Here is a 24814-nt window from a genome sequence, read left to right as displayed (position 1 = left end):
TTTTTTCTTCTTTCTGCTGCTGCTTGTAGAGAGGGGTAATTCCACAATTCTGTGGATCACAAATTGAGCTGAGAATCCATTGCTCTTCCCTTCCTGCAGTTAATGTAAGGTGCTGCTCAGAAAACATAACACATCTCTGCTATATGAGAGATGGGTTGTTTAAGTTCTCTTGTGCGTGCTTTTTTGTTTTGTTTTCTTCCCCCTGGGTCGCTTGCTTACTCTTTCTCTTCATTTTCTCTATTAAGGGAATGGATTGGGCTGAGGAATATGCTTTGCTTGTGTGATTGCAGAGTAAGAGCAAGTTGGTGCCATCTTTCTGTCCCCCGCTCTGGATCCTGTACGGTGTTGACAGGAATGATGATAAACACTCCCTGTCCCTTAACATGAAGAGGCAATCAGAAACACAGTTCACCATTTCGTATTCTCTGCTGCTTGAATTACATCCAGTAAGAAGAAAGAGTTTGCCAAGAATGGGATAGTACTTGTGCCTAAAAATACTGTAGTTTAAATGCGTAGTGTGTTTTGTTATTTTCTTTAAGCTGGTTGGTCTTCTAAAATCGTTTTAGTGATTTAAGGAAATGTATTATGAAAAAGTCTCTGGGAGATGTTGGAATCATTTGCTCTTGGAACTTTTGCTCATCTCATTGCCCTCTGCAGCAGAGAAATCACTTGTCTCTTCGGAGACAGACAGAGCCTTATATGTAAATTTATTTAAGATGAATATTTAATGTTTGTCATTACAATATCAAACAAAGATGACGATTGCACAATGAGAGGATAGCAGAACTCCCCTACTGCAACCTTGCCTAATTAGGGGAAACTTGATCTCGCCTATCTTGTTCCTGTCACAACTGTGGCCTGTCTTGTTTCTTTGGAACATCTTATCACTGCTCGTCACTGCTGCTTGAATTCATATGCCAGCAGACCAAAAATACTCCATTTAAGTAGTTTTTCACTGTAGCTGTTGCACAGGAACTGTTCTAGGTTTTAGCTCTGCACAATATATTTATATTCACTACTACGACTGTCCACATGAAGAATATTTTAAGAATGGTTCTTCAGAATATTATAAAAACATCAAAAGAAAAATCTTGGCTACCGGAAAAGACTGGACATCACTCTAAAAACTGGATAAAGGACAGAGTTATAAAAAAGGTGGGATTACTTTGTTTTTTGCTGTAAAATTAAACTTTAGAAGAAATCACAAAGTGCTGAGCACCGATTTCTTATCATGGCTTGGAGTGTTTGTACATGGGATCTTTCCTTGATGGGTTTCTGTTGTTTAACAAATATCTGAGTTTTAAAAAACCTTACTTTGTATAAGTTCAGTTGGAGTTTCGTAGGTAGGGAGGAGGAGGGGTGGAGAGTCTTTACATTCTTGTTTTTATCAGTTAGATTCAGCCAAAGCGGGTGTCTGACAGCGAAATAGAACAGCCTTTAATTTTAAACCTTTCATGTAAAAACTGAAGATATGTACTTGAAAGGGTTAATTTCTATTCTGTGCAATTTCCACTCTGATGGAAGGAGAACTCTGCAGACTGCCTGTTGAATCCCAGAGGATATGTTCTTCTTTCACTTCTTACATTTTTGCCAAGCTAGATAACATTACATCACAGATTGAATGGCTGGTATTCCCTGAAAGCAATCTGTGAAACAATCAGTATTTTGTTAATGGTTTCCACTCAGTGGAAGAAAGCCGTGGCAGTTTGTTCTTCCTGTGCTGTATGGAAAATAAAAGAGGAGGGCTGATTCTGATTGTAACTTTACGTATGTGAGTCTGTAGTTTTCATAGATGTCATTCTTTGTTTGTAAAATGAAACAGTGTTGTTGGGTTGGCCACAAGCTGCCTTTATTAGCCGAGAAAGGGAACAGTGTCTTCCCTAAAGATCCTGTTTTAGTTGGTTAGTTTTGTCTTATGGTATGGATTTATTTATTAGAAAGCTTATTAAATGAAAAAGCACAAATATCTCTTTGTTACTCTGTAGTTGTCTGATGAGATGGATGAAACCACTGCATAGGGAACGAGCTTTTCTGGAATTCGGTGCTTTTTGGATGACTTTGCAGTAGCTGTTGACAAGGTCGAACACAAGATTGTAGAAACATCAGCACCACCCTTTCCCTAGCCTTGGCCAAAATATTTTTAATAATTTGAGAACGCTCTGTTCTGTGATACAAATTCTGTGGGACACTTCTGCTGTGTGCCGATTTTTAAGGCGTAAGTGTTCTTTCAGGAAAAGAAACCCCAAATGCTGTGTTTAACTTTGTTCGTCTTCAGGTTTGCCCTGTGTTGCCATCATGTGTTGAGTTTTAAAGCAAATTAAGGTACTGCTAATCTCAAAATGCAAAAATCTTTAAGACTTTTCCCCATATCTTCTACCTCCCAAAGAAGTTAAATACTCTTTTTTTTCTTTAACCTTTTTTTAGCTTTCTTCTGTTTAAAATGGAAAGCTGAGATTTTTTTTTAATAAAGTGATCTCTGAGTGTGAGTCACCTTGGATTAATTTGGTTTTGTTCTTTATTTATTATAAGTTCACCTGAGTTTACTGCAGATCTTACAGGAACTAGAGTTGTATTGTTCTTCAGTAAAACATCTTCCTTAATGTTTCGGAAAACAAGATATTTAACAGTATTTTTAAATGTGTTGTTTGTGTCTCTCCAGCTGAGTAAATGAAATAGGCAGTTAATGTTGTAGAACTGTTGTTTCAAGCTGTTCATGCTTCTAATGTATGATGTACGGGTTATCGTGACAGACAGGAAAGATTTAGAGCTCTCAGCATGAGCCCAGAGTTGAGTGAGATGTGGCTGTAATACCACAGTGATTCCTCGCTTCTTTTCCGCAGGAGCTTTAGGGCCACAACTCGTCCTGTACTGCAGTTCCCCTCTTAACTCTGAACAATTTGGTTTGGAGGGCGCTGGGCTGGAGATGTGAAGAATAGTGGAAATATGAGCATCGTGCATTTTCTAAAGAATTCCTTGTTTAAGGAACTCCCATTAAGAAGCCCAAACAGTTGTTAACATACTTAGATGTAGCAGGCATTTGCTAATTCCTTAAATAGATTAACAACTTATTTTTCTTCTTAATCAGAACAAAACTGATGTGCCTACTGACTTGTTTATTTTCCTCCTGGTGCTATAGATAAATTTCATTGAAATTAGGCAGGCAGTAACAATGAGGTTTGTCATTTAAAGACTTACTCAGTTTCTGTTTTACAATACTTTGTGTCTGTATCTTCAGTGAAGCCAGCAAGTATCCTAGAAAGTTCTGAAGAAGTCTCAGTTTGCTTCTGTTCATGGTTGATAGATGGCAAGGACTCATGTTCAACAGTCCTATAGCAAATCAGAGCATAATAATTTGCAAGGTGAGGATACTTCCTTTTCTTTGAACTGTCATGATCCCTGTCAGTGGCTTGGAAGGTCCAGCATCAACTGATGAGTGTGCAGAGTCTCTCAGGTTTCCGACTTCTGCCTTTAATGGTGGTTGTTTTGCATACTGAAATGGTGGGACACCATGAAATTTCAAAACCTAGCACTGGAAAAAATAAAAATCCCTTCATTTGAACTTTATGTTAGCTAATGACAAAATGTGCTTGGCAAGAACTTGTTGGCATACCTTAAGTTATCACTGTGTTCTGAAGTCTCTTATACAGTAACTTGTGCCTTGGCAGTCCTTTTGTGGAATTATTTGCATCAAAGAGCAACAACAAGATCTCTTGCTGTTCCTCCAGATGTAGCAATTTAGGAACCAAGCCAACAGATAATGATGCAGGGATGTTGAACTCATTCTGTAGCAAGTGCCAAATTACATTTTTCCACTATAAAACATCACAAGAGGCGTGTTTTATATATTTCTCTAACTTCAGGCTGTGTCCCTTTAGCATGTGATGTTAAATATTGCACTTGAACAGATTTCCTTTTAAATTAATAGTTTTGTTTGTAGTGCAGCCTCTTAGTCCTTGTCCCTTTTTGCCTATACCCATTTTCCCTTCTGTAGCCACATGCTTATTGCCCCTCTTTTTAACTAATTTATTGGAATCCCAACTGCTGCTGGCTTTCAAAGGAACTGTCTGAATCTAAAAGGCAGCATTCCAATGTTGTGACAAACAATAAACAGCTTCTATAAAGATAAAGCCTGCAGAGCTGGCAGAGCATTAGCACCATGGCTTCTGATATAACAAAGTGGGTTCTGAACGTCCACTTGAGTCCGTGGGTTGCTCGTGTGTTTATGCAAATGAACTTTTAAATTGCTGTTGTTTCAGTAGGTTTTGTTTTCCTGGAGCTCTGGAAGCCTTCCAGTGAGCTACTACTATACCTTTCATTAATAATCTGCAGACCTGCCTTGCTTAGTTGGATGTATTTAAATACTTGATGGCAGTTGCTCTTTCCTTCCTCTACCAAAACTGCTGACTTAGTTCTCTGCAGTCCCAGAAGTCTGCCCCTGTATGGAATAAGACACTTCACTTTCAGAATCTGCCCTTGGTTCTGTAGCTTCTTCTCTTTCAGTAACAAAGAGCAACAGAGTATTGCTTCAGCAAATAAATAGCAAGCAGGTGTAGGTTCTTGAAATGGTCTATATCCTGTGGAATGCTGGCTGTCAGACTTGCAGCTTATTTTCTGAAGAGGACAAAAGCAACAGTTGTAAAAGTCCTAAGAGGAAACATCTGTGATGCTTTTTTTCCCCCCTTCTTTAAGCTGTTGCACATGTGTGAGCTTTGCAGAATTGAAGGAAGATCTTAAGATTTCTTTTAATGAATAGTATGCTACCACATTTCTATAAGAGAAATTAAATCCTTTTTTTTAAAAAGTAATCTCTGTGCTCTACCAAAAGAAGGAATTTTATCCTACATCAGTTTCTTGGTATAAGCATTGACTGGCAAAACTATTTTTACCTTCTTGCTGTGTTTTCTGCAGTCAGGTTGTCTTGTGCAAATACCTCCAGAGGTGGACGTCAAAGCAGATGTTTGTTTTTCTTTCAGTGATGACAAAGAGCAGGTTAATGCAACTAGTGTGTGAGGCTGTGCAAAAAGGGCTTTTGTGAAGTTGGTTCAAATAAATGTTTAAGAAACATAAAATTTTCAGATTTGATCAAAATAGAAAATGTATTCCAAGAAAAATATCAGGTTTTAGTGTTTGAGTACTCTTCTGAATGCTCACATTTATCAATAATGAAATGTGTGGATTTAATGCATCTTAACAGCCTGTGGAAGAATGATCTGACATTTTTAGCATCAGAGACCTGCTAGCAATTTTGTGAATTCTTTTCCAAGTCACTTGGATGCAGTTGTCTTCAAATTTTAAGAAAGTATGAAGAAGCATGGCATTGGTTTTGCAAGTATGCAGTTTGGCAGAAAGCTTTACTCCTTTTTGTGTTCTACAAGTCTGTACTGGTTGCACTGCCTCTGTGCATTGTACCAGTACAGTCAACAGGCATGAATGAATTCTAAACTTTGACCTAAACTGTTTGGTACAGGTTAGTTGTAAGAAAATGTATTCAGAAATATGGAAATTGTACTCGTTTGTTTCTCACCCCCTACACATGAAAGGGGGGAAAGATGGTTAAAAAAAAAAGTGATAAACGCAGTAAGGGATAGGAATGTGCTCAAATAATAGAAATGTGCTCTTAAATGAAATGTCACGAGTATATTGCAACAAATTCTACAGGAAATCTACATTTAAAAAGCCTAGTTTCATTCTGAAGGTGAGTAATTATTGGGGCAAAACATGCTGGTGAATAACTTGTTTGTTAGACTTGCTTTAAAGATTTCTCCTTAATATATGAAAGTGGGATGGCTAAATCTTATTGCTTTTCTGACACATGTATAATAATCAACATCAGAGATTTACTTGAGATTTCAGAACAAACAAATCTTACAGTAAAAAGAAATTACTTGAGTCAAGAATACATCTTTATATAGTTTTAATTAAAACAGTTTATAACTTCATAGTCTGGTTTCTTTCAAAATATAATTGCTTAAAGCTTCCCTGAATAAAGTCTACAATCTTAAAAAAGGGACAGTGCGCATTGCAAAGCAAATACAATTCAGTCTTAGTGCTCAAAATGTGCAGCTAGAATTCCTACAGCTGTAACTGGTGCAAGATTTATGTAGTGGCATGAATTCTATGCAAGCAAACTTGCATGGCATAATTGATAATTTGTAACTTTTTTCCCTGAGCATTTATCGTGCAGGGTTGTGATTATGATAGCATGTCTCATCCCCAGAGGGATGGTTTTTCACCTCTTAGCATTTTTCTTGCATAGAAATCTTCTGATTTTCTTTTTCTATTAACTAAAAATGTTTGTCTTAACCAAGGTTTACATTTGACTGAACAGGCTTTGATGTTTCAGTATGATATAGTTTTAGACATTTTAGTGAAAACTGTATTGTTGTTGCACCTTAAGTATGGAAAGCAACTGGGATTCCCAGGTCAGCAAAATCAAAGTTATCAAAACTGATGGCACATCAACTCGGACTGTTTTAAATCCCGGTATTTCAGTGTGTCCTGAAATATTAGTGTGCTGGTTGCTTTCTGATAGCTTAAATAATTCGATTTTCAGAGAGTAGGGTATCAGAAGATATGTACTTACACTAGATTATATTAGGCTAAAACAGCACAGTTTATTGTATTATCTGAGTTAGTAAATTTACTTGGGCATAAGGCATTTGGGGGATTTTATGTCCTAGTTTGGGTTGTGCAATTTAGTTCTTCTCAAGCACAGGTGTTTTATATCTTGGGGTAGTATAAGGTATTGTTTGAACAAGATGTATATATTATCTCTATGAAAATACTTGTCAAAGAGAATCCAAATAAATGCCTGCTCTTCTTAATTTGAGATACTAACTGACGATCAAAAGCTTTTTTGTTTGTGTGTTTTATGGGTGGCTGTGGGTGGTTGTTGTTGGGTTGTTTTTTTTTTGTAAGACTGCAGAAAAAGGGTGAGGAACGACTTCTGAATGAAGTTGGAAGTTCTTAACTTTCTAGGCAATTCCATAACTAAGAAACAACAGGCTGCATCAGCTGCTGTCTTCTGTTTTTGTGTAGTGCTTGTATGTTTTTTCTCCCAGTGATAATTAATAGCATTGTACTGGAGAGTGCAACCGGAGTTGAAAAACCCAAGTAGAAACGTCTAGGACAGACTGAATAAACTCATAGAGAAGAAAGGATATTAGGCTCATTTTTAAGATTGCTTCTGTATTTGTAGCATGTAATGTGTGTTTGTAGCCTTGTGGGATCTTGCTGTGATAGGGGAGTTACGAATGCATCATTGGTGCAGAACTCTTGCAATCTCAGTTTGAGATAAAGTGAGGGTTGAAGTGGTCAGCTGGAGGAGTCTAATTAGACAAAACAAGATGTATCTGCCTGATCATTTTCAGTATATTGGTAGCTTGTGTCTATTCTGTTTTGTAACCAGAATGACAAAGGAAGTTGGTCATGGAAAACAGAGGTCACTTTCTAGGTGCATATGAGCACAATGAACAGCAGAGAAGAAAGCACAAAAACATCTGTTCACTACTTGGAGAGCAGAAGCTGGTGTAAAGGACCATTTCAGCATCAATTACTGATACTGAGTGAAAAACAATAGGGGAGAAGACTCCATGTCACAATGGGAAAGGCAAGAGCAATAAATTGCGTTTAACGGGATTGATACAGAAAGATGATGTGGTCAAAGCCATAGGCTTGAAAAATAATTTTTACTCATTACATGTTTTAAAAAATAAAAGCACGCCAGTGAAAATTTGGGAAACCGATAGATGTGTTTCCAAGTTCTGAGAGCATTAGCTGTACCAGCTGATAGAAAATGCTGTCTATGCCTTACATACTGTACAGAAGAACTAGAGATGGGTCTGGGACACAAGGCTAAGAAAATGATTGCTGTCAAAGATACCTGTATTACAGCTTATATTTTTGGGTATCTGTAACGATGAATATGAAATCTGAGGGCAGTGTGCTAGCCGTATAGAACTTGAATTGGTAGCCAGGCATTCACAAGAGTTAACTGGGGATGGTTAAAATTTCAGGGTCATCAGTAAGAGATCAGGTCTAGAAAGAAAATTGCAGTCTCAGTGGAAGATGCTTGCTGAAACTTGTGGGCAACATCATCAAGCTGTGGAAAGAGAGGAGGTAGTAAGCAAGGATGTAGATCTTGTGAATGTATCCCTCTTTTCTTCTCCTTGAGAAATGGCAGGAGTGATTAAATGTAGCCTTCAAATAACAAGAAGTTTGATAGGAGAGGAAAATTTGGAACTGGAGAAATGGGGACAGCAGATGAAGAAGAACATGTGTAACTATTTATCCGTGTTGGGTAAAGATTTCAGTTGAGTAGAAGGTTCTCAGTAAGCTGAGAAATGAGTGAGATAACAGAGAAACTTTGAAGGCAGACTGTGATTTTGGTAGAGCTTACCTGTCATGGAATAGAACTGAACTGTGAGGGATTATACTGGAAGCGGGGAAGAGAAGAGTAAACAGAAGCAGGGATTGGAGGTTGGAATAAAGCCATTGGTTTGGAAGAAGGAGTAGCAGAGAAGAGTAGCAGACAGGTGGCATCCATATATTGAGGAAGCAAGTGCGAGATTTAAAGCTCAGTATGTATTCTGTGGAAACAAAATAGGACACAAAAGCCCTGAGGCAACATTGTTATGAGTTGTAGGTAGATCCTACTGCGTGCTGTTGTGTCCACACGTTAAGATTTTTTGATGATTGAACCAGATTGTGACTATGGTTATGAACTCATTTTAAGAACATGGGTTTTTACAATCGTTCCCATTTGGAATCTAGCTGAAATGAGAAATCAAAGGAATGATCAGTTCTGCATCTAATCCTCAGCTAAAAACATTTTTTCATAAAACAAATTTACATCAGTGGGTGTACTGTGTATTTCACAAGTATGCCTTGCTCGTATTCTTGAGCAGCAGATTTCAAGACTCCATCAATGCTTCTTTGTATTTTTTCCTTCTGAATTACCTCTGATTATTATTCCATCTCCACACAACCAGGCATAGCTATGCCTCTGACTTGAGAATCTAATTAATGTTGCAAGATGTTAATAATTCTCAATATTTTGAGTCTTCCTTTGTTTCAGGCCATCTGTTTCACAGCACAACATTTCAGTTCCCATGGTGTTACTCCGACAACCTGTTAAAAATAAATAAATCCTTACTTTAACAAGCTTGCTTGGGAGCAGTATGAGAGCAGCTGGCTACAGCACCTTGCCTCCTTGTTAGCAAGCCACCTTTCCTGGCTATCTTGCAGATGATATTGTGAGTGACATCATGCCTTGGAGAAGGCAGTATACTTGTACTGTCATCCTCAATCGATTTCAGATGACAGTATCTGAGGCTGGGAGAAGATATGTATTATAGAATGGCAAGCTTTGATTAGACTTTGTGGAACTTTTCCTTACACCCGGAAACCTGGACTTCTGGGGTGGATGGCTCAAGGAAGTTGTGGAATTTCCATCATGAAAGGCTCTTCAAAACAGGTTAAACAAGCATCTCTGCAGGATAATTTCAGTGTAGTTGATCCTGCCTGAGGCCAAGAGACTGGATCGGATGACCTCTTAATGTTCCTTCTAAATTTTATGTTCATGTAGGACTCTTCCTTCTTAAATACTAGGTAAAATTCCACTACTGGATTCAGTATCAGATATTTATTCTGTAAAAGATTCCACATAGATTGAATTTTGGCTGCTTCTGACTCTTTTTGTGTGTGGGAAAAAATAACATGGTGAACTGTAAACAATAATTGGTTACAGACATCTTCATTATCTGTAGTTTTATCCTATCTGTACTATAGCTCACTTTAATACTGCTGTTGGAGAAACTCAAGGGTGAGTGCTAGTATATTTACAGCCCTGGGGGGCTGCTCTTTGCATGGAAATGCAGTTAATTTGAAAACTTCAGGGTAAGTACAAGCTTGGCAGGCTGAGGGAGAGTAGAAATGTGGACTAAAATAGCCTGAAGGTCTGATGAGGAGACTGAGAGCTGGAAACCTCTGAATTCCTTGGAATTTGTCCTGTGCTTACTTCTGAAGTAGACAGAATGCTGGGATAGACTGCTTTTGCTCAGTATATAGCTGTTAGTAATGCAGACCTCCAGTTTGGTACGTGTAATATGTCCCAGAAATGAAAAATGTTACAAAATGTTAGATTGGCCTATGCAAATTGAAACACAACTCTGGTTAAATGGAGAAGAGCTCATTTAATGAAGAGCTGCTAAATGATTAGGTTTAATCTTAGTAGTTCAATATGTGATGCTAAATTTTATTTATTAGAAAGATCTGAGAACTGTTTCTGAAGACAAAGTCAGTAGCTTTCTCATATTCTTTAGGGACATCTATTACCATAGCCATGTCTTTTGAAACATTACTTTATCTGTCTTCCATTGCTGTAAGTTTACAGAACAGAATTGTGACTTGCTTACTGATTGGAAAATGAGAAGTGAGGAAGAGGAGCTGATACAGTGTTTGAAAGTATCTGTTTAATTTTGAGCAAGAGCTGAAGGTCAGATGTCTCTGAGGATTTAGTTGGACACAGAAATATCTGCCTCCAAATACAATCTTAACTGGTGCTCAAACCAGTCTCATTCAGAGAAAAAATGAATCACTTTAGCATCCCTATATTAGGACTTCATTTCTTGGATTTTTATTTTCTGACAAGCCCTCAGCTGTAAAGGATATGCTTCCAACCTCTTGCGATTAATGCCATGAGGGCCTACAAACCAAATCCATTAAGAACACTATGTAAGACAGAGGTCCGTAGCAGGGCAATGTGTAGAATCATAGAATCACAGAATGTCCTGTGTGGGGAGGGACTCACAAGCATCATAAGTTCCAAATTCTGTCTCCACACAGGACCGCCCAAAACACAAACGCTGTATCTGAGAGCGTATTCCAAATGCTTCTTGAACTCTGGCAGCTCGGGGCCATGCCCACTGCCCTGGGAAAATCTAATGTAGCAAATGAACATGTTGTTAATGACCATGTCATAATACATGTGAAGCAAGGGGATGAGGTGGGTTAAGCTGATATGCACAGTTTTTGAGTGCTCGATGTTGCAGCAGGATACATCTACTGAGATGGAAAAAAGATAGGAATAGCTCTGCATGTATATATTTGTGTGCACATTTATTTAAGGAGAAAAGACTTTGAATAGAAACTTACTTCAACCCAGATTAGTATTATCTCTTAGAACTAGGCTTTTCCCCTACAAAGTTCATTCTACCTTTTCTTCTTTCTGTTTTCTTTGATGTCATCTGGAATATTTTTAAGGTGGAAAGGGAAGAAAAACTATTTTCTGTTTTGTGGCAACTTTCCAACTGGAATAGTTGGGAGCAGTTACTAGAGGTAAAGTCATCCTTTGATGTTATAGATTTGAATAAAGAAAGCAAACTTAGTACTTCTGCTGTAAGGTTGCATGTACATCTGATCAACACAGCAAGCAGTGGGAGCTGAAGAATGAGAAGAACTGACTTCTCAGTGGTTTTAGCTCTAGCAGGTAACTAAGCAGCTGCAACCCTCTGACTTTCTGACCCTGTGCTTGGTGGTTTTATTTTGTTTTACCCATATACTAGTCAAGATTTTTAATATTCTGCCACTTTTTTCTTTCAGATGATATTAACTGTGTTTCTGAGTAACAACGAGCAGATTCTGACAGAAGTTCCAATTACACCAGAAACAACCTGTCGCGATGTAGTAGAGTTCTGCAAAGAGCCTGGAGAAGGAAGCTGCCATCTGGCTGAAGTATGGCGTGGAAATGGTAAGCAAAATGTATGGTGGAAATTGATTTAAATTTATATGACAATTATTTAAGAAAAAAAAGACTGTGTTTTCAATGTTAGTGATTTCTAATTGTACTTTATCTTTTTTCCTAGCAAAATTTCATGCAAAGCACCGTGTTCAATGTCTGTAGAGACCAATGCAGTTCTTTTTGATGTTTGTTTTCTCCTCTGTTTCCTTCCTTAGCATGGAGTAATTGATAAAATGCATGTATTTAAGATTATCAAGTTACATGAAGTGTTCAGTAACCACCTCATTACAAATAAAAATAAATAAAAAATGAGTGTATTTTCCCGGCTAGGTGTCATTTATTTCAAATAGACATACAGCATCTTTGGGATGGAGTAGAATTTAAATAAAAATCTGGAATGTCAGTGATCTGCTCATACAATAGGTGGCTATACAAAAAAACTGGATTATTCCCAGTCCTGTTTCCTCACTGTTTGGCACACAAACACAACCTGACAAGTAAGAATGTTTAGAGTAGGATCTTAGAATTGGACAGTCTGTATGGATTTTTCCTTCTGCATCTTGAATAACAGAAGTTCTGCATATAGAATTGTACTAGAATAAGATGTATTATCTACAGATTTTTCATGAATGTGTACCATCAAAAATTGGATAACTTCTCTTGGAGCAGGTAGCAGTGCTTGTCTTTTGTGTTGTAATTGTTATTTTACAGAACATGGGGATGATCCTCTTCAGGGCAATGTCAAAAAGCTTATTATGGATTCTGTTTCTAGAGGATTTTGCACTACATTTAACAGCACAAACTTCCAGGTTATAATGTACCAATGTATGAGTAGGATCAGTGGATGGGAGAAGATAATATGTTCTCATCCCTCCGTTACTAAGGTTACTCCTGTTAAAGTGTTTGTCATCAGTTTTGTATAAAGACTGATGAGGCCATAACTTGAGATAGGATTCTTAATTCTTTATAGAGGGGATTTATTTCTTCAGGAGCTGTTTATTCATTTTGCAAAGCAGACAAGTTTATTGCATTATTCAGATGCCTGTGGTGCTTTTAAGCATTAACAGTCTAGAATAGTTTCCTACTGGGATATCTTTTCATTTCCTAACTGCTCTAAGACTTTATAAGGAGAAGAGGGGGTGCAAGAAGTCATTTCCTAATTGGATGGGAATTTGCAGAGTTGCAGGCCAGAGTAAGCAGGGGAGAGGCTGAGCGTGTCTGCAGTTATAGGGATACAAAAGCACTTAATTTAGAAAACTCCTTAAGGATAAAGTTTACGGCAGGGTTAAAAACTTTCCATATTGGAAGTTTAGGTTATGAGGAGGTCTGTACATACCAAGTGCATCATATAAATTTATAAAATGGATGTGCAGACTTTGTTTAACAGCACTTGCCTATCCCTAATATTTTGCAATCGCTGGCCTGTGGAAGCGTAACATATATGGCATTATTTGTCCTTCCACTTTTACAGTGCTTTGAGGATATACTCAAAAAATCTGAAGAATGTTCTCAGTTAGCAGCAAAAGAAACTCTAGCCTGTGATCCACAACATCTTGGGACTTTTGTGTCTTGTAACCCCAGCAAATGCAAGCACGAACTTTCTCTGACTTCTAAGGCTGAGAAAATACTTTGTGGAAATAACGCATTATTTCTCAAAAGGTCAACTAACTGACCTTAAAAGTTTCTGTAAAGTGGGAAATAAAATTTATCCAGGGAAAGGTGGAAGAACTAAAAGTAGGTTTTGGTGTCTACCCTGTGAATTATGTGTCTTGGATCCCATTAACATTTAGATCTCCATCAGCAATACGGTTAATAGAATATGGAGATAACTGCTTTTGTCCAGTTCTTACCTACTTGATAGAGCATCATAGTTTCCCCAGTTCTCTGAAGCAGATGTTTAAGCTTTGAAGCAGGATGCTTCCCAACACTTCTACCTGTTGAATGGGAATATCAAACTTCAAACTGTGCTTCTGGTTCCAAGGTTGTTTTTCATTTGTTTTGTTTCTTTTTTTGTTTGTTTTAAACTGACACAAAAGCACAATCACAAATCTGTCTCACTCAAGATGATTAGTGTGTGGATTATATTTCACTGAAAGTGTGGGGGAAAAAATGACTAGAGAAGAAAAAAAATGGGGGGGAAAAAACAAGAGAACAAATAATAAAAAAAAAAAACAAACCCAAACCTTTCTGGAGCTCTTAGACCTATACTATCATTAAAATGATGTTCTGCACAGTGTTTCTGAAGTCTGTCTGACAAGAATCTCAGGACAAGCATTTTGTTTGTATTTCTTAGATGTAGGATGGTATTATAAAATCTGTGAGCTGGTGGCCTTCTTTCCCTGATGTTTAAGGGTACATAAGTTTCTCAGTGAAACAAATTGAAGTCTCTTTTTAAGAGAGCATAGGAATGATAGTTTTCTGTCAGCTGCTCCTTGGAGCTAAATTAAACTCTTACCATTGCAGTTTTTAAAAATAACCTTGCCTGGAGCAGAGATCTGCTGTAGAAAACATGAGTCAAAACAGTTACAACAAGGAACAACCCAAACCATGGTTCATAGTGGGAAGTGTGAAATAATTTGCAATGAAGCTGCTGCATACTGTGCTGGTAGATGAGTATTTTTTTGGTCTCCATAATAATTACACTATCTCTGATACCTCAGCCCTTACCCTCAAGAGAGATCTACAAATGTTCTTTCAGAAGTCATTTTGAAAAGTAAAATTCAAAACAAAAGTTAATTCTTCTTAATAAGTTGGGGATTGAATAAATACATTGATTTTCAATACACGTTGTAAGCAGTCCATGTTGCTCAGGTGACAAATCACAGCTCTCTCCCTTCTATAAGACAGACCTGTTACACCTGTCTTCTTGCAAATGTGCTTACCTTCTCTGTTCTACGGATTATCTCTTTTAGGTTATCTAATTGAATAACACACATCTATTCAAATTCTAAACAACTGGGGTTGTAGATTCTAATTTTTGTATTGAAATAGCAATTAAAAAAGAGATTGTGTGCCCAGAAGCTTGTTTCCTAAAATGTATAAATCTAACAAAATAATCTGTCTTAGTCCTTTCAGTGTGTGTCTACAAACAAGTAACTCAGAAATCCATCGTTTTACTTAGTTTTAGAGGGGGAAAGAGAGAGACTACTTCTCTTCCAGTAAGATGTTAATGAAATCCATGCAAGTTTGGCTTCAACTACAATTTGAGATTGCAAGTGTTAGAAAAGGGTTGCAATAGCTTAGCTGTTGGAGAACTTGTTTATTTTAATGTTAGTTTCTTTCTGTTCATTTTTGCTTGGTAAAGAAATGGTGGAGGAGCCTCCCAAGAGTTGTAAAATAGGTATTGTTTGTATTACAGTTAAGAAGCTGATTCTCCTCAGAGTAGCATGGTATAGGGGTTTGCTCTAAATGCATTTCGTTTTGCATTTTGTTCTGTCCCCACTCTTTTCCAGTTTCTTGAAATGATTAATTGTTGAAAAACACAACAGCATTTGTGCCTGGCATATCAGTAAATTTAAATAGCATCTTGTGCTTTTTCAGGCTGAAGCTTCCTATCTTGGATTTCTCATGCTATGACAGGGGAAAAAATGCAGAATGTTCTTCCTCATTCCCCAGCTATTGCAAATTGCAGTGGGTATGGATGTCACAAGACAGGTATCATGCCAGAAACCTGTAGTATGTTTCAAAAGAGAATGGGTTTCAACCTTTTAAATCCACCCATTGCTCAATTATCTGCTTCATTTACATCTGGAATGCCCTTCAGCAATTGGTAATGCTAGTCTTCCTGAGCTTAGTTATAAGAGGCTACTGACTGTGAAAGAAATAGAAGTACACTTGTAGTAAACAACTGCAAACCTGAGATGGTAAAGACTCTCTTGCGATCTTACAGTGAATTCCTGATTATGGAGTAAATGTGTTGCTTTGTATTCTGGTTTCACATACAGCAAGCATAAATGTTTTTATTATAAATATCCCAATACATGTAATCAGGATAAAAACAGATTCTGATGCCTAAAAGTTTTTCTGTTTTAAATATAAGGTATATAGCTTCAACAGAAAAACCTTTGCAATTCTTTTCTAATACATCACTGTGGTATGTTCATTCTGATCTTCCAAGATGTTTCAGTCATTTCAGAATACTTGAACTCACTTGTTCTCAAAATGTTTACTTCAAAGGAAAGGTAGAAAGTTCAGTACTCAAGTTAGTATTTCAGAATTTTTGTCCAACTTAAATTTTAAGAGAATTTTTGCAATTATGAGTATATGTATAGATCATAGTTTTTCACTTATCTTTTTATAGAAAAAAAGAATTTACTATTAAAGTATACTATTACTATTTATTACTACTCTATACTCATTCCCCTATTTTACCTTCTTTTTTTCCTCTTGTATTTTTACAATTACTGACTAACATACTTAAAGTTATAACAACTGGGAAACATTTAACCACAGTGCTTTTTTATTCTTGAAGAACAAGTATTCCCAGAAATGCTCCTTTGTGCTAACCTAACTTACAGCAAATATAAGATCATGTTTTCTTCCTGCAGTTCATATAGATTAAAACGAAAGGAATGGAGACTTCACCTCTCATCATGTCTTGTGTCAAATGTTAATGACCTTTTCATCTTCCTCTTTCTTTTCCAAGTATCTTTTGTCTACCTAAGTTGCACAGAATGATTACTACCTCATTTTTCATTGCTTCAGTAGTGATGCTCTCACTGCTGCTTTGCCTAATTTATGGCTGTATATTCATCCCAAGTTGGTTTGGTGGAAGTATTGAAAAAGTAGTAGAAAATGTATTTCCCATTTCTCTACATGGTCATGTGTGAAAATGATTAGCCTTGATTCTTAAAAATGCATTATGTATATAGGACCTTTTGTTTTGACTAGTTCCTAGGATCAGGGCCTTACTTGTAGTGAAAGACCAGCTCCACCAGCAGCGATGGTGCAGCCACTCCTCACCATTCCAGAATTAGCCCAACCCTGTTCAGACATCTAGTTTCTTGGTACTTGTTATCAAGCTTCAGTTCTTACTAGATTTAGCTAGCAATCATTTTACTTGAAAAAAATTCGTAACACTTCAGATCTTTTGTGTCCTCTGAACTAAACTGTTTAGGTATTTTGCCCATTGTGGTCTTTAGATTCTTGTTCCAGTTTTAGTGGATTTGCTTCAGCACATGAAATCTTACCTTCCTCTAGGAGTTGAAAAACCTGAAAAGCATGTTTTTAACATTCCTTTTCAAGATCTGAGTTGAAATAAGCCACTGGCCTTATCCTTGTGTGCACAGACACTGTTGACAATGCTTCTTGGAATCCACCTGAGTGAGGGTCAAGAAAAGGAAAAGAAAAGCATTTATATTTTTTAATCCAGTATGTTGGTTTTTTTGTTTATTTGTTGTCTGTTTTGCTTTTTTTAGGCATGGTAGTAAGGACTAAGCTGATGAAAGTAATTAACATGTGGTTTAAATGACCCTTCCCCACTGAAAGTGTATTTGCTGCTTAATTTTTGTTCCCTTAATGGATGTAATCTATATTTCAGGGCCTGAGTGGAGCTGCCGCAAGTGCAAATCTTGGTGGTAGTAGCAACCATTTAAGGAGAGCTTTGAAGGCTGAAGTACAGCTGGATCCCATGTGAACAGTAGCTGAGTCCTAAGTGCTAGATGAGCTCTGTTCCAAAGGGATGTGTGCTGGGCTCCATTGCCCTGAGGCAATCAGAAGGGAGGTTCAGATCCCTGAATCCAGAGCACAATATAAGAGTATAAAACTATTAGAGGATGTCCAAAGGAGTGCTAGGAAGTTGATGAAGGGTCTAGAGGGCAAGACATAAGAGAATTGGCTGTGATGCCAGGGTTTGTTCATCCCAGAGCAGAGGGGGCTGAGGGGAGACCTCATGGCAGCCTACAGCTCCTCACAGGGAGTGGAGGGGCAGCGCTGAGCTCTGCTCTCTGGTGGCAGGGACAGGGCCCGAGGGAACGGCATGGAGCTGTGTCAGGGGAGGGGCAGCTGGGGGTTAGGGAAAGGGTCTGCACCAGAGGGCGGTGGGCATGGAACAGGCTGCCCGGGGCAGTGGGCATGGCCCCGAGCTGCCGGAGTTCATGGAGTGTTTGGACAACTGTGTGGTGCCAGGGGTTGGACTCTATGATCCTAGTGGGTCTTTCTCAACTCCAACCCTTCCTGTTTCTTATGCTGCATCTTCAAGCATATACTGCTTGCTGGTACTGAAAAGGGTACAGGTTCATGTGGGCAGGTGATCATTCAGCCAAGACAACTTTCTGTGTTTCAGTGCATACTGTGATCAGTATCTTTATATCCTTGGTTATTCACAAAAGACTTGGAAAATAGAGTAAAGAAAAAAACACGTGGAGAACCTTTTTCTTTTTTTTGGTTCAGGAGGTGCTCTAGACATGTTTCACTCTGCAGAGAGTGACACAGTGGTTTTGCTTGCTTGTTCTCTGAAATGGTTAAAGATGCTCCTTAGAATGTGCTGATTTGTATTTTGAGAGGTGGCTATAAAGGAATGAGAAGACATTGATGAGATCAAGCTATTTGACATGGCAGATTTTGACAACGCATTTACTGTATCAAATATATTGTGATTCAAGTGATCCAAATGGGTTGTCTTTATATATTACAATTCAGTTCCAAAGAGTATCAAGTTATATATACATTTACACAGTTCATAATGCATACAGACGTAGGTAAATTTCATTATTAAAAGGTACATTGATTATGTCTTTTTTTTTCTTCCTTCAGTTATGTCTTTTTTTTCTTCCTTCTTTCCTCCCAAGCTTTCTAGAAGGTGACTTATATTTTTGAATCATTTTGTCATCTTGTATCAAATGGGTTAAATATGGAACAGATAGATTGTTAGCAGTGCTTTGCCTGGTAGGAGGTGCTGTGGTTTGAGTTCTGGGGGCAAAGAGGGTTGTGCTTTTAATGATGAAGAACACAAACCATCTTCTGGTTTCCATCAAGTCTGCTTTTCTGTGGTAAATGTTGGTTTGACTGCTTAGAGCTGTATGTAAGAAAACAAATTAAATCTTTTCTACTATCTTTGTATTTTAATTAGAAGAGATCTCATAATATTTTGCTTCATATTAGGAAGCTTTAAAAGGGAGGCTTTACTTACCCTTAATAAAAACATAAAAATGAATGCAAGTATATTTATACACAATGAAGTGCTTGCTTTTGAAATATATATTCATTCTGAAATGCCACGTAACCACTTAGTAATGATAGATTTGATCAATTTGGAAGAAGTAGCTATAATATGAGAAAGTTTTACATTTCTTCTATGGAAAACAAAGAGACTGCGCAGATCTTAACATTTATTTGTTCAAAGATTTGCCTGAAATTCCATATATACTAGAAGTTAATGTCCAGCCAGACTCCTATTGGAGTGGAGGCAACTGGGCAGCTACTTAGGAGGTGAAATGTCAGTATACTGATGTGGTTTTTAGTCTGAGTGGAGACCCTTAGATTCAGACAGAATTAATCGTCTTAGTAATAGAGAAAATTATCCATGTGCTGAAGGAGAGCAAAGGTGCAAAGATCGTCATTGTGAAAAAAGGTTTTGATGAGGAATTTTTGACACGATTAAACTAGAGTTTGTAAACACTGATATTTTGTATGGTTTTGCAAACTGGTTGTGTACAGCTGTTAAGCAGTGACCTGTGTTACAGTAACAAGGCTAGCTTTTAACACAGTGCAACTATTTTCTGTTGGTGTACTCTTGTTTCTTAGACTTTGCACATCAGATGGATTTCATTATTATAAAAATGACATTCCTATTTTTAATGAGAGTTCTATAAAGCTTTGCCTATTTTAAAATAGTTGTGATAGGTTTTTTTCATTTTATTTTTAGAACGTCCCATACCCTTTGATCACATGATGTATGACCACCTACAGAAATGGGGTCCCAGGAGGGAAGAGGTGAAATTTTTTCTTCGGCACGAGGAATCACCAGCTGAAAGTAATGAACAGGGTAAGTACACTTATCTTGTAGTGCTGTCACTTAAACATTTAAAATGTCTTCAGAAGTGAGTTCAATTATCAGTTCTTTCAGTAAATTTCAGTAGATATATGCAATACAACTTCCTTGTACCAAAGTCATTTTGAACATTCCTCAGTGTCATGTTTATTCATGTTCTCAAATTCCCTTCTCTAGAATAATTTCTGCCAATCTGTTGAGCAATTCTTTTGTAGTAAGATTGGTTTCTGTTATGCTTAGTAGTGATACAAAAATTTGGGTTCATGTGAGAGGCTTAGTACATGTTTGCTTCTTGAGAGGATAGGAAGATTCTTGCTTTCAGTTTCCCCCAGAGAAAAGATTCAGTGAACTACTTTGCATCCCTCAGAAACTAAAATCTCTTTTACAGGCATCACTGGGAGAGGTCTCACAAGCTTTACTTTGTACTTCATGTGGATATACTTATTGGTAGTAATAATTGATATCTTGAAATATTTCTGGTCTGTTGTACTGAAAAAGTCTTTGTATAGAACAACGCCATGTTAGATGGGGGGCTTTCTTTAAAGACTGGAATTAAAAGAAAATCTCATTTTTTCTGATCTAACTGGTGTAAGTATTTTAGAGTCTGTGTGCTATATTACTTATTGCTCTCAAACTATCTGAGGGATAGGAATGAAATCTCAAAATGAAATGTGTCTTTCAATGCTCGGATTATCCTTACTTATTTAACTAATCTGACTACTGACAACTGAATTTCAAGTTTTGTCTGAGACCTTATTGCTTTGATCTGAGGTTTCTTTTCATATCTAAATGGCTGCTGTTTGTTTAGAATGACAGAAGTAACAGGTCCAATAATATACAAGGGATTAATACATATATATTAATTAGATATGTTTGGGAAATACTCAGTCATCATTTGGACAATTTGGCTTTAAACTATGTTGTGCCAGAAGCTGTGTGGTCATGGACAAGGCAAATGTTCCCTCTGAACCATGTATGTAAAGCATTTAAATTAATAATTGACCTGTGGATCAATTTGCAGAATGAAGTTGTTTTTAAGGCATTGGAGAAGCTTCCTCTAACATAGTTGTTTATAGTACGTTCAGCTGGAGCTACTTGTTTTTGTGGACATAGAGTGAAACTACAGTACTCATGCTCAGTACATTCCCTTTCATGTTATCATTGCCAAAACACAAGTCAGAAAAGTAGGCCTACTTGTCTGTACTGTTAACAGAGGAAATCTGTGAGGTAAATGTTTTGTCTCTTCTGACTCTACCACATACAATGAATAACCCCATAAGAGAGTCAGAGCAGAATAAAATTTCATAGGTAAAAACTGTATGTAGAAATTCTTAAAAGTACGGATTCAAGAATGAAAACCATTTGTGTTGAAAACTGAACTTTGCAATACATGTGATACTTTTCTTTTAGGTGGACGACAAACCCAGAACCAAAGAAATGGAATAAGCCTACCTGTGGAGAAGCGTACAGAGAATGGGGTATGTAACAAATTATAAAGGTTTTGGTTCAGTTCCACTCACATATTTAATGTTTTAAAAATTACTGGTTTGCAAAATATGTTATGGTGGGAACTAGTGGAAAATGTATAGTTCTTGTTCTATTTTGATTTGATAAACAGCTCTCAAATTTCTGTCTAGAAAGAAATCCACTTCTGTAACATGAGAAGTCTTCAGAGTCTTATTAACTACTGCATTTTATCACTTGCCTTTTTCTGTCTTATTTGTTTGAGGAAAATGTCAGTCAGCTCTAGTACACTTGCATACTACTATTGCCTGTCCAGATGTCTTCACCCCTCCTCCCCACTTTTTTAATCACTAATACTGAGTTTGTGACTTAGCCTCTTATGTTAAAATGTGAAAAAGTATTCATGGATTGGGATGTTTTCAGATGCCTATAAAAGATAGAAATCTGCAACGCAGCTTCCTTGTATTAGTTAAACACTAGGTTCTTGAGTTTGGTTTTTTGTTTTGTTTTCTTTAAATAAAATAGTTCTGAGTTGCTAATTTAAAATACATGTTCCATAGCGTGGACTATCAGTTCTATAGCATTCAGTGAAACCTGGCTTGACCATCATCTCTTTTACAAGAAAAGTGTAGTACATCTCTTTCAAAATTACCATGGCTTAAAAATCTGCTCCATAGCTGGATGCAGTTCCCTTTACTTTGTTCTGTCCTTTCTCATCCTCAGTTCTATTAAAAACTCAACAGGATGTAATTTGTCTTTGTTCACTTGCGGCTGTACTGCTCCCTTTTCTGAGGCACTGTAGTTACATCAGACTGTTCTTTAACATTTTTAAATTTCAAGACGAAGAGTTGAGCTCACAAATTAATACCTGTTTTGTCTTTGTGGAACACTGTTGATTTCTAAATATACATAGGTCTCTTCCTCTTTGTTTAAAAACAAAACTAGTCGGATTTTCAAATTGAGATCAAAACCCTAAAATTCTGAAAACAGTTGTGCAGGTTAAGTGATTCTGTGCTTGTATATTCCCTGATAATTGGCATCTAAAATTCACACCTCCATCCAAATATGCTGAAAAGTTGTGAGATTTTTTTTGTCCATTTGGCTGTTTAGTCAGGTTTCAGCTCTTAGCAGCTGGTTTTGTACGTGGCATTTGGGCCTAGTGGAAGGAATTTTTTTTCCCCTCTCTTGCATGGATCTGTTTATCCTGCTTCCATTGTCATATTGTCAGTGTAGTGAGATCATGGGAGTACAGTGTCCTAGGGGAACATAACTCTTTCGTGACCTCCTCGTTCCTCATAGCTCGTATACTTCAACTGAGGTTCAATACATTCTGAAAATTAGGACTAGCATGAGCAGTATGCCTTCTAATCTCACTTCTTGGCAATATTGAACGTTATGAGAGCATCATTTTGTTTAATTTGATTTGCTAATTTTATAGGTACGACTCAGACCTGGTAACGTGATAAACGCTGCTACCTGTGTGTCGTTCAGTGTGTACTGAAAAAGCACAACATTTGGCCACAAAATTAAAATTTACTGGAGAATCGATCACTTTAAAATAGACTTTTAGCAAGTTCCTGAAATTACTAAAAGACAAGAAGGACCTGAAGGGATTATATTAATACAAGTTGTGGGTTTTATGCCAAAAGTGGTACAACTTAGGATTTGAAAGTTACAAAACTCAGATTTTTCAATTATACTAAGTTTTAAATTGGAGGGGGAGGGGAAAAAAGAGGTGGCTGCAGGATCAAGGATTTAATCAGCTTACACTTACGTAATGCATTAGGCTTATTCATTGTTACTGGCATGCTGAATGTTAGGCTAGCCCTAAAATCAATGCAAACCAATGGAACACTGAAGACAGCTCAAATATTACCAAGTATTCTTCATTGAGGTATATTTGTATTACTATATGTATTGTTTTAATGATGAAATGGCTGATTTTTATTTAATATCTGGATCGAGCTGAAAATGTGGCATGCATAGAGAACTTTTTAGATACGTGTTTGCTTTCGTGTTTGAATCAATAGCTGTGGAAAAAAAAGTTATATACAATCTGTCTGGAATTCAATTTGGATAATTTTATGAATTGGCATTTTGTCATGCAATGTTTTTACTGTTCTTTGAAACTATGTGCATGATCAGCAATTATTTAAATAATGATGAGCTTAAAATTGCAAGATTATATAAATGCACAAATTTTATCAGATTATCTTCCAAATGAAGTTTTAATGTTAAAAATAGAATAGGTTAGGTCTCTTCAGACAGTGAAATGTGCTGTGGAAAGAGTACGTATCAGTAAGTGTTCATCTGGGAGCTTTGCATTTGCAGAACAAAGAGAGATTGTATAAACTTGAGTGTTTCTCCCTGAGATGACTTATTCCTGAGTTTTCTTTGTTGACAACTCTTGGAAGTGGAATTATGCCATAATTGGGGCATGATCTCTTTCTACCACTGTCCTGAAGATATGTGTATGCAGAGATAAGGCTTATAAAACCAAACATTTTCCTTTTCCAAGGAGATCGGATAGTGTCTCAAAGAGGGATTCACTTCTTTAAGAACAACTACCTGTCTGTTTCTTCTGCATATGTAACTGAGCCAGTGTGATTTGAACACGAGTTCTAATTAAATGTTGGTGAAAATGTTTTCTCAGGGAGAGCAGAGCAGTTAGTCTTTGGAGCAGATTGCCCAGAGTTTGTGGAATTTCCATCCTAGTAGAGGTTCAGAATTTACTCTGATTAGGTCACAAGCCAGCTGAACAGCTCTGAGTAGGGGTCGTTGAACAGGATTACTTCCATAGGCTCCTTTCTACAGAAATTATTTTCTGACTTTATGATGCACAGCAGGCTGATGCTGGAAATGCCCTCTACTGTTCAGTCATTTCTCACTCGTTATTGGTGGCCACGAAATAGTGGTCATACAGTCCTAGGTGTTGTTTTTCTTCCAGATGTCCTAGCACTATCCAAGGATCATTCCATAGCAATGACACTGGTCTGAGCACAATGAGAAAGAGCAAATATAGTTCTAGCCACTGGAGGTCAGTGGTACACAGGAGAGTGACTGGGAGCCATCCATTATGGTGCAGCTACCAGTCATCAATAGGAAAAATTAACTATAGTCTTACTAGAAGGAAATCCTAGAAAGAGGACTCACCATATGATAACAGTTGTCCAGACAAAAAGGTAATCAGATTACTGAGATATTTGTTTTACATAATTGCTTAGTTCCTCATTTGAAATGTTGAAGGATAAAGAGCTTAGTCTGCACTTCAAATCTGAGCTGCAAATGCAACTTAAATTAAGCTTGTAAGCATTAAGTAGTTTCTGTTTGTAACATTTAACAATGTACTTGGAAGAGGCTGCCATTCACGTTAGACAAGTTTTAATGATGTTTTCTTAAAACGAGCAAATTGGAGTGTCAGTCTTAGAAATCTAGATCCTTTCATTGGTCTCAGCTATAGATCTAAACAAGTAATTTCATTAAAGGGTAACAGAAGGAATTCTAGCAATTTTCTGAGATTTTTATTTTCTTGAGGGAACTTTCTTGCAGGGCTTGTAGAACATTTTGACTGTGTAAAAAGCTAATGATTAAATAAAATCTGTATCTTCCCAGTTTTCTGC

General features: G+C 37.1%; 1 protein-coding gene across 6 annotated transcripts in view; it reads left to right on the top strand.

Annotated features, from left to right (window-relative positions):
* The window catches only part of PPP1R13B (protein phosphatase 1 regulatory subunit 13B), a 54543-nt gene continuing 30746 nt past the window's right edge, over nt 1018-24814 (top strand). For 5 of the 6 annotated variants that reach the window (XM_021402024.1, XM_021402022.1, XM_021402023.1 and 2 more), the window contains exons 1-4: nt 1018-1155; nt 11602-11749; nt 19605-19724; nt 21141-21208. In XM_021402024.1, coding sequence (XP_021257699.1) covers nt 1033-1155; nt 11602-11749; nt 19605-19724; nt 21141-21208 — 459 coding nt within the window. In that variant the 5' untranslated portion in view covers nt 1018-1032. Of the gene's footprint in view, nt 1156-10870; nt 11006-11601; nt 11750-19604; nt 19725-21140; nt 21209-24814 lie in introns of those variants that run through there. The other variant, XM_021402020.1, reaches the window with a different exon arrangement.

Source organism: Numida meleagris, chromosome 6 (assembly GCF_002078875.1).
Source record: "Numida meleagris isolate 19003 breed g44 Domestic line chromosome 6, NumMel1.0, whole genome shotgun sequence".
In the NCBI taxonomy this organism is placed as follows: domain Eukaryota; kingdom Metazoa; phylum Chordata; class Aves; order Galliformes; family Numididae; genus Numida; species Numida meleagris.
Note: the sequence above shows the minus strand (reverse complement) of the source record. Positions and strands in the feature narration are given on the sequence as shown.